Source organism: Centruroides vittatus, unplaced genomic scaffold (genome assembly GCF_030686945.1).
Source record: "Centruroides vittatus isolate TY-2023 unplaced genomic scaffold, ASM3068694v2 contig_824, whole genome shotgun sequence".
NCBI lineage: Eukaryota > Metazoa > Arthropoda > Arachnida > Scorpiones > Buthidae > Centruroides > Centruroides vittatus.
This window is the reverse complement of record NW_027122537.1, coordinates 1531997-1543152: the sequence shown is the minus strand read 5'-3', so window position 1 is coordinate 1543152 and position 11156 is coordinate 1531997. Positions and strand designations below refer to the sequence as shown.

Here is an 11156-nt window from a genome sequence, read left to right as displayed (position 1 = left end):
ACACATTGCACATATAAAAAATCGCACAAAAAAAGACCGCACAAAAACAGGCTTGAGTGTAATTAAATATTAGAAATTAATTAATTTGACTAGAGGTAGGCAGTTATGTTTCCATCTAGTATTAAATTTAATAATTATAAATAGTTAACTTTTAATTCAGACATTTCTAAAATTTAATTTGTCATTTGGGTCATTAAATTTAACGACCCAAGAATCTGGCATATCGTTTGGCGTGTTTATTATATAACGGGCTATGGTTGTTGATGTTTATAAGTAATATGTGTGAACACAAGTTTGGAAAAATATGTGATCACGAGCAACACTAAGATGCTAGCAGAACGAGTGCTAAACACAGACTGATGGAGCATGTCGCATGCGCACAATTAGGGTGCGATTTTATGCAGTGCTTGAGAAGCACTTTACAGCTAATACTCTGAAACCCGTTTCTAAATGGCCAACACTGCTCGTGATGTCATTTCACTACACTTTCGCTGGATAAAAAAATGCACCCTAAGGAACTTCTCCTTTCCTCATCACTCGTTATGCGAAAAATCGCTCATTAAGCGAGGCAAAATTTTACAATTTGTTTTTGCTCGTTAAGCGAAATACTCGTGCGAGATTCCATTGTATTAGAAATGGAAATTTTAAAAATAAATTACAAATTTTGGAGAGACAATTATTTGAAATTAATAACAATCAAAACATTTGTATCTTGTGAAAGATTAGGTTTTTACATTTTGTATTAAATTATAAATGAAATACAACATTAATATCAATGATAAATATTTATTCAGAGTTTTTCACCAAGGGACGATATTTATTGGTAGAATAAAATTTCATTTGTCACAAAATTATTCACCAGTGATGAACTATTCTGATGCGAAGCTGTAATAATTTCTAACAGAAATACTTGCAGTTGCGTCTCCGCTCGGCAGTGCCATAACTAGTTACTTAATAGCAAAGCACAATTCGAACGGGTAGCACGATCTACGAGTATAAATTGGAAAAGATCCATTTCCGAATTAGTACGCGTGCTCGGAATTTACGAGTCGAGTACTTGCCGACGACTTTAAACTCTCATCTAATTGCACTCGCCATACGAAGAACAATATGTAATTTCACGTTTTTAAAACTAATGGTTCCATTTAAATTTTTTGAAGATTTCTCATTCACACAAGTTAGCTATGACACTGCCACTCGGTATTGATGTTGGTATCATATTAAGAACTCCGTTCAATTAATATAATTATTAATTTAATATCAAATAATTGCACATCAACAATATTGCATTTATTTTGCTTTACAAAAACATTAAAAAGACGTTTAGGCATTTTGAAAATTAAACAAATTTGAATTAGAATTTTATTACAAAAATTTAATATCCAAAACAGCAAAAAGCACCATCATTTATAACAACGGAAGTGAAATTAAGTCAATTATAAAAGAAATTTCAATTTTCTTTGTCTTGTTACAATTAAAAACACTGAAAACACATTCACATCATCTAATTCAAGTTTGCTTTTCATCTTTATAATTTTAAATATGTTCAGTTAGATTCAAAATGCTTAACGTTTTATTCTTAAAAAACAAACAAACAAAAAAAAAGGTTATATTAAAAAACATTTACTTATATATCAGTTAATTTAGTCTAGACTGTGATATTTATACACATTGGATTAGCTTCGCAAGTAAACAAGTAATATAACTATGCTTTTATAATGTTTCTTTTGTTTATAGCAAATATGGACCATAATTTAGACAATTGGAATCGGCTGCTGAGCACATCACTTTATTAATTGAAACATCTTGAAATTACTCCATATCAAGCACAAACAATTTTGCTTAGAACCTAAATAACAAATTTGTATATTAAACCATACTGGAAAGACATTTTATGTGAAAAGCAATAATTTTACATGGAAGTTTCAGACAGTTGTTTTTGGTTTACACTAATTTGGTGATTTTCATTAGCTATATTTGAGTATTGGCTCATTCCTGATGCAGTCTTTAAGACAACATTCTAAGCTTAGCTCTAAATTAATAGAATGATTTAATTCAGTCCACTGTAGTCGTTTCACAGATAAAAGTAAATAATTTTATATTTTTATATACAACACATAACAAAGCTTTTTTGGGGGGAAGATGAGATTAAATTTTGCCTATATCCATCGTAAAACTGCAAAAAACAGCTTTCGATGCATGAAAGTGCATATACAAAATAAAAATATTTTATATTAATATATTATGATTACATAAATTACCAAATGAGGTGCAAAAGTACATCTTTTATGGACCCACGCTGTGCATTAAATATTACCATATATCATTAGTGAAGAATGATTAAAAAATTATCAGCTATATACGTGAATATTGTAACTGTGAAATAAAATAAAATTCAAAAAGACACGCACAATTATTAAATTGGTCCTTACAGTTTGAAGTTTTTAACTGAATAAATAAAGATTAATATTGGATTTGGAGATATCCCAATATACACATATTGGAGGATGATACATTTATATCATATCCACTCCAAATTATAACATAATATATATTTGTATATAACTATTAATCACAGAAATGCTATTAACTTTAATAAAAAATAAAATTTTAAGCTATTCATATATTAGTAAGAGGAATGTTTTGAAACAAATTTCATGCACTTAATATTGACTTCGTTTTTAAACGTCGAATGCATCGTTTTGTCGAGGTCACAATTCATCCTTCCTAAGTAAATATTAATGCCGTTTATGCGTAATTGCAAACTAAACTTGTTGATCGAGTCCAGAAATATTTAGCCAAATAGTCAAGAATCAACAAGTTAATGGAGCAGATGAAAAATTTTAACTCTGGAGTCCCATTCTGGTAATTAAGCTGGAACGTTTACTTGACGACCTTCAGCCTGTAATATAAAATTTAATTAATTTCAACTTCTTAGTAAAATACATTTATAACTATTTAATAAGGAGAGGATTAAAATTATCGACGATATCATTGATAAGTGAATCTATTAAATGAATTCTCTTCACATTCTACAGATCATTTCTCTAACTAATTTTTGAAATGATGAAAAAATTTATAAAATTTAAAAAGTCACTGATTAAATATTTCAGAAGCCTCTACTATAGAAAATGTTCAATTGTGTTTTTTCTAAGTTTTTAGTAGTTGCAGATAAAAAAATTTTTGAAAATTATTCTTACAAGAATGTAAAATTATTATCTGTTTAATGTACTGTACAATGTATAAGCTGGCATGTAGTTCAATTATTTAAGCCTAGGAAAAAAAAATTTCTCCAAAACTTCAGGCTGACTTATATGGCAGACAAAATGCTAACCTTCATCAGAGTGGTAAATGAGTAACATCGATTTTAACAATTGCTGTGCACTACTTACCATAAGTCCCAGCAGGCTGCTAAAAATATTTCCAACTAAAACTCATGTTCCGCGAACTTGTTAATTATTTTTACATTAACCTTTAAGTATAAATGAATACTACACCTTATGTTATTTCCAACAGCTAATAAGCCAATTATGTTCCACTATTCATGTCTTTGCTATCATATGCCATATTTAATAGTATTATCATGACAAACTTAGTATTTTATAGATGATTTTGGCTTATGTATTTATCAGTACACCCGACTGTACAAGACTTATTAAGATATTTTAGCACTCCAAGTAACTAATAAAAATCTTCAATCTACTGTAGATCTGAAGATTTTTTAGCAGTTACTTTGTGCACAAAAATTGATGTGTAAATTCTGTTGCCATCCCTTCTTATGAGTTTGATATTACAATTAGTTTCTCAATGAAAGTGACAAGGCCTTATTGTACAGTTTAGCCATGGACTACAGTATATTTACATTTCAGTTTTAGTCTACCAGTAGCCTACCCTATTCTTGGGGAGCTATATATGTGAGGGGTGTAGGTTCAAAACATACTTTGAGCTAAAAATCTAGAGGTAAACTTACAAAATCTTAGTTTAAAAAAATGCTTTTCATCCATATAATTATTGTTTAAAGAAATTAACTCTAGTACGGTTAAAAATTTGGACTTATTAACTGAAGTTGACAGCCTGTTTGATGAGTCTTAGGATCAATTTTTTCAGCCAATTACTTTATTTGGGTTTACTATTGCATCTATAAAAGTGCAAATCTAATATTTTAGAGTAAAAATTTTTCAGTATATTTTTGAATCATCAAGTAGAAAAAGTTTCCATATTACCATATTTTCATAATTAATGTTTTAGACTTGTAAATGTAGCATTTGTTGATTGTATGTCTCAATCTTGTATCTTGGTAAGTACAGTACATATTGTATATAATTTCAACTCATTTTTATGTTATGCTGAAAAAATCAAATTCTAGAAACAAAGTTAAATTGCAAAATCTTTAATACTAATAGTCTTAGCAAAATTTCTCATTAAATTTTGCTGACTTAACTGTTATATACATAATATTAACTTCTAGTTTAGTGGAAAACAAACTTCATTTAACCCGGCATGGTTAGAATATTTTTTTCATAATCGAAAGCAGGGATACCCATATACAGACAAAAGGAGAGCATGTGTCCCCTTTTGTCCCTGGGAATTAGGAAAAGGATTCCAAATTCCATTATCAACAAACAGAAAATTCATGACTTCTAGCCCATTCTGCAAATAAAAGAACTAATGAATGATATTTGTCCATTGTCTCATGTAACTTTGGTATGTTGACTGAAACTTGGCCTTAAAAACAATGTTTCTCATTTTCAAGGCCAAGTTAGCCCAGACTGCAACCAGTGTCACCTTGTGGGAGCACTGATTTCATGTTGAATCATAGCTTGAAGCTTCTTGCACAATGTATGATGCCTCCCTTTTTTAATAGTCTGCAGGTGCCACTGTTCAAAAGTCTTAAGCTTAAAATATATTGTAAAACTTTATTTTTGGAATATTTTCCTCCTTCAAAGTATTTTTACTTCTTAAAATATAATACTGAAAATGTATAAAATTTGCTTTCTTCGAAAATTTACAAGCAAATGTTATGAGACTTTTACAATTCTAGATTTTGTCCTGAAAATCACAAATCTTGGATTATTTTATGTAAATGCCAATTAAAACAACTAATTAACATACTATTCACGACTTTCTCTGCTAAAATTTTATTATGAAAAACTTTTAATTAGTTCATTATAACAAACATTTTCACTCAACTTTTATTAAAATATATGATGATTAATAGTAAAATTGAATGCTTATTATATATCTTTCTTATTTTCAATAAAATCTTAAAGGATAAAAATTAATTTACTTAAAAATCTAATTAAAAATTAATTTCAAAAATTATAATTATATAATCAATAATTTTTTTAAAATACAAATTTGTCAATATATTTAAAAGAAAAAACTGATAGAAAAACTGAAATATACAATACTTTATATAAAAATTTTAACTTATGAAAAAGAAGCTTTTAAATGTATTTAAAAAATTATTTGAACTTTAATAATACAGCTTGCTTTTTAAAAACATTTGAAATCATACTTAAGCATTTCTAACTCCACGTGCAAGCCATTCTTTAATAAAGATAAGCTTAATTGATCAGTAAATTTATATAATGTCCTATACATAACATATATAAAAAGTTTCCTCACCACTCTTTAATGGTCTTTTAATCCTAATAATTATATAAAATAATGACACAGTGAAACTAAGTTTAGTGGACACCTGTACTTATCAAGGAAAACATCCAGTTCCAGGACTCTTGACATTTTTACCTTGATTAATTAAAAAGGTAAAAATGGAAACTGGAAAAATTTTCTACCTTCTCTCTATTCTCCAAGATCTGTTGAGCAAACAATATGACAGATTACATGCTTCCCATGCCATACCATGATGCCGTGATTATTATTTTAAAAATACCATGCTTATCTTCATTGATATCATTCTATAGAATTTATTTGTCCTTAGACTCCCCTAACAATATTTTCAGGTTTTCCATTTTTTAATACCATGATATTCTGGCATTCTGTGGATCAAACATTGGTAAAATAGCAGCAGCAACATTTCTCCCTTGTGTGGTAAGACATTAAGAAACTCTCATTCTACTTCTGCTTAAAAATCTGAATCATAGTTGTGTGTTTGGAAGATTTGCAAACATCCTTGTCTGGAAAGCCTAGGTAGAGTAATCAGTAATGATGAGTGTACAGTCTGCAGCAATTGTGGTTTTGGTCCTATTCCAAGCCAGATTGATTTTGTCAAATTTCCCTAAATTATTAATTGTTAACATGGAATAAAATATGTAAATAAGTAAATATAGTAAAATTGAAATTTAAGAAGTGAAAATTTTAAGTGTTAAGACGTATACAAATAAATATTGGCTGCAATGTTGTGACTATCATTGCTAGTCATGCTTTTATGAAAAAAATTGCCTAAACTGATGGTTGTATGGAGGTCTCTCAGGTTCCAGCATATTTTTTTCTCAAGAAGTATTTGTGCAGTGAAAAAAAAATGCTAACTGCAAGTCATTTGGGTTGAAAAGTTAATAAGGCAGAAATTTTTTCAGAATTTTTACAAAATTTTAAATATAAAACAAATTGAATAATAGGTGCTGTGGAGTCCAAGATCCATTGCTGCTACCAAAGGATTAAAATAATTCCCTAATAAATTCTTCCTTTGCATTTCATTTACTTTAAACTTATGATATTGCTAGAAATTTATTAATAAGTAAAACTTCTAGTTATAGAAATTCAGTTTTATGTATTAAACTGATTGGTCTTACACATTTCTACTTGCATTATAACAAATTTAGTCTTAAACTGAATTACTTTTAGTTAAGTTCAAGTTCTCTCACAATAAAAGTATTTTAAATTAAAATTAAAAATACTTTCATTAAAGACTGCTTAATAATGTAGTTAGACCTAAAGAAATAAACAATTTTTTCTTGTTTGGTTTTGATGTATATCATTGTATTAATGTCCATTTAGAACATTGTCTCCTCAGCTAATAAGTATTTTCATTTTGTTTGATTACTTATAACAATGCTAACAAAGAGTTTATTGTATGTGTACTGTTTGGTAATGACTGATAAAATTCTGAAAAGTGACTGAAAAATTGAAGTGTTATGAAATATCTGAAAATCAGATTTAATATGTGGTAAACATCAAATATGGATAAAACATTGCTTTTGAATCTAACTCCATAGATATCATAATATATATGTATAAAATTTGTTTAGTATGTATCATTCCTTAACATAAAACAAAACCTTTAACTACCAGTAACAAATATTAATGAAAACGAACATTTCTGGCCTTCACCAAGGCCTGCATCGGGTTTTTCAACAAATTCCAAATTGGAATGATATTAAAAAAAACTATTTTTAAATTTTGAATTACACGTAACGTAAGTCAAATTCAAACGGTAGAATGACTAAAACTTGTAAATGTATGACCCTGTCACACATACCTTTTTAAGATGTACAGAGTGAATTAATACATTGGAACCTCGGTATACATCTGCTTTAAAATAAGTCCAATTCAGAATACACCCTGTTTGAATGAAACAAATTTTGCTCGGTATACAACTTAATTCAATTATACGCATCGTCTATGAACAAGTAGCACTATCGGTGTACTAGACCAGACTAGACGTTCGCGATGCCATGATCTATAACTTTGTTAAATTTCTTCTGATTTTAATTTGTAAGTAAAACTTTTTATTAATCATGAATTGCAAAAAGGCAAATGAAAACCAATAGAAAACTAAAAAAATGAATGACTAGAATCACAATGAAACTGAAAAAAAGATTGTTGAGAAATATGAAGGTGGCATGCGTGTTTGAGATTCAACTGTTTGCATACTGTATTCTGAGAACAACAATATCGACAATCATGAAAAATAAAGACATTATTAAATCTGCTAATGTTGTGAAAGGGGTTAATATACCATATCAAGAGGAGTTTTTTTTTACACGAGAATGGATTAATCATTTTTACATTACTTCTTATGGGAAAGGTTGGTTTGGTATACGTCCTATTCGGTATAAGTCCAAACATCAGGAACTGATTAAGGTTGTATACCGAGGTTCCACTGTATAGGCTAACTTTGCCCAAATTTTTCTTAAAGGTACTTCCACGCATGCAATATTGTATTGCAGTCTTTAAAATTAATACACTTTCCGGTCAGGCTGGCTTTATGTATTTCTAAAGCCTCCAGGCTACAAATATGGTCTATTTGATAGGTCTGCCTAATTAACTTGGTGTTCTGTAGGTCCACATGCATTTCCGGGTCAGTGGTGTATGTGGACAAGGCGGTGGTATGTCTGTTGTTTTTAATATCATATTCATGCTCACGTATCCTTTTTTGTATTGATTGTTTAGTTGAGCCAATATACACTAACTCCCTTCAGAATCTATCATCCCTTACCGGTATACTGTACACTCCTGGGACTCTGCTTTGATCTATCTTATCTTTCATGTTACATAGCAACTTATATATTGTATCAGATCTGCATGCAATTTTGGTACCACTATTGCCATCAATATTGTATAAGGACTTCAAATGTCAATTGAACTGCTTCCTTCCTTAAGTTGGCAGTGATAACACAACTAGAAATTTTCATCAATAAAAGTTCTGTTTCAAAATATCCCTAAGTACAATGAAGAAATTTTTTTACCTTTGTAAAGTTTAGTTTCCATACAACTCTGTTAACTTCCTGGAACTAAACTTTATTTCAGGGACCATTAGAGAGGCAATCTGACCACTATATAGGTTAATAACCATAGAGCAATAACAGCTACTATGTTTTATTGTATTTTCTTATATAAAAGAAAAATATTAAATAATTTTTAATAAATAAGAGTGAAAAACTAAACATAAAAATGGTTGGTTAGATTAAGAATTATTGGCATATTAGTTATTAAACAATGGTTAATATTCAACAAGAAATGTATACCATATATTTCCGCAGATAAGACGATAGTTGAATCATAAAAAAAGGCCCCCAAAATTCAGGGTCGTCTTATAGGATAGATACAAAAAAATTAGATTGAAATTTATATAAATTAAAACCATTATAAAAAATGGACAAACCATAATTATTTACTAGTAGATAGTAGGGCATGTCCACAAAATAGAATAACCCATATGACGTTTTCGTGAATAGTCAAGGTCATTACCTGAATGCTCGAATAAGTGCAAATGTTTGCAACAATAGCAAGGTAAAAAATAAAATTTGTTCATTTGAAAAATTACAAATAGGACATAATTCCGTATACGCTATACAGTATTATTATCCAGATGATGATCACTGATATAAACTAAATTCATAGGCCATTGATAGTTTGGGGGTTGTCTTATAGGACAGATATATGCTAAAACTATAAAACTTTGACGAAAATTTATACCTCATCTTATCTGCAGAAATATACAGTATATATATAAAATAATGGTACATTAGAGCTGTGGTTCTCAATCCGTGGTCCACTGAACACGGGTGCTCCATGAAGCCATTTCAAGTGTTCCGAGAAAAAATCAAATATACAATTAAAAATTGTTGCAAAAGAAAAATCAATACAATGTAAAATAATTTTTGTATGGGAATGTAATCAGCAAATGCCAATGTCATTGTTGCCTACTAGACCAAGTGCGCTTGATTTCAAAAAGGTTTGCCACCACTGCTTTAAAGCTGATGTAAGTGTTCTGCAGAAAAAAATGTCAAAGTTTAGTGTTCCCCAACTTCATAAAGATTGAGAACCACAGCATTAGATAAAACAAATGCTAATAAAAATTACCCTTTAAGAATCAACAGATCAATCTGCCTAGTGTCACTAGAATTTATTTCCTCCTCCATTTCCATTCATTTATACTAATCTAACACAGTTGCATTACATTCATCACCTACCTCATTTACATGTTTTATCGTTGTGATTAACCTAAACTTTTTTGTTTCTCCTGCTGGCAGTTAACTCTAAATGTAACAAATTGTAAAATAAGCTTTAAGCAATGATTATAATGATTAAATAGCAACTTGGCACATTTCTGAATTACTCCAGACATTCTATTGTGATATGGCATGTCACAAGAAGAGATTAAAGTCATTTTGGAAGGCAATTCATGAATAGCAGAGATTGGAGAAAAGTAGTAAAGACCAAGGATGAGGTGAATGGATAAAGTTGAAATGGACATGAAGGAAAAGGATTGTAGAAAGATATGACTGCATATTGAATACAGTGGAGGAAACTCATTAAACACAGCAACTCTATCCAATGTGAAATGAGACAAGCTGCAGATGATGATTCAAAAAAATACATTATAGCTAATTTTCCTAAATCTAAAAGTATTTCTCATTTTGTCTGTGTAATTTTTATAACTTCATAATCAAATTTTCTAGTTATATTTCAGATATATCTTAGATCAAAATAAAAAAAGGATTTATGAAATTTATAATAAATAATACATAATATTAAAAGACTTCATAAACCACATTTCAAAATAACTGAATTCTGTTTGTATATTGATATGAGATGAACAATAAATTTCAGTATTATTCTAAATGAAAAGTAAGTATAATTACTGTTATTAAACACTATTAACATAGCTATGAAAGTAACAAAATGAATGAATGAAAACTATAAAGAAAAACTGAATGCTAATAATTCAGAGAAACATTTCTTAAAATTGTGAAAAAGTTCATTTTGTTACTCTTGAACAACTTAAAAAGTTTGATAACTTACTTATAGATAACAGCACAGAGGTACAGTACATGAGCAAGTCTGTAGATATTATTAACTGGTTTTATACAATGAGATGATGTAGTTTGTCTTTATTTGATTATTCTATTACATCTAGCTTAGTTTATATTTGTCAATTTTAAATAACTTTTATACTATAAATATCAAATTGGTTACTATATCTAATGACTACAAAAAGCCGTTAGATATAATAATCAATTTGATATTTATTAATTTTAAATGAAATATTAATTTTGCAATTAATTTATAATTCAAAATAACAGTCATGTTTATTCTATAAGGTGTAAATAATTTATTTGCTATTGATATATCATTTTACAACAGAAAGAGAAGTATTAAAAAAAATTAATGACAAAACAAAATTAAAACAAAACAAAAAAAAGAAATGCATATTTTTGTGCAATACATCAAATACATATATACATAAA

The 11156-nt window shown here is 28.7% G+C and overlaps 1 protein-coding gene across 1 annotated transcript in view; it reads right to left on the bottom strand.

Moving 5' to 3' along the window:
* Window positions 1-770: 770 nt before the first annotated feature.
* Window positions 771-11156, bottom strand: part of Klc (kinesin light chain) — an 82117-nt gene continuing 71731 nt past the window's right edge. Inside the window, exon 13 of the mRNA XM_067278865.1 lies at window positions 771-2902. Coding sequence (XP_067134966.1) covers window positions 2870-2902 — 33 coding nt within the window. The 3' untranslated portion in view covers window positions 771-2869. The remainder of the gene's footprint in view (window positions 2903-11156) is intronic.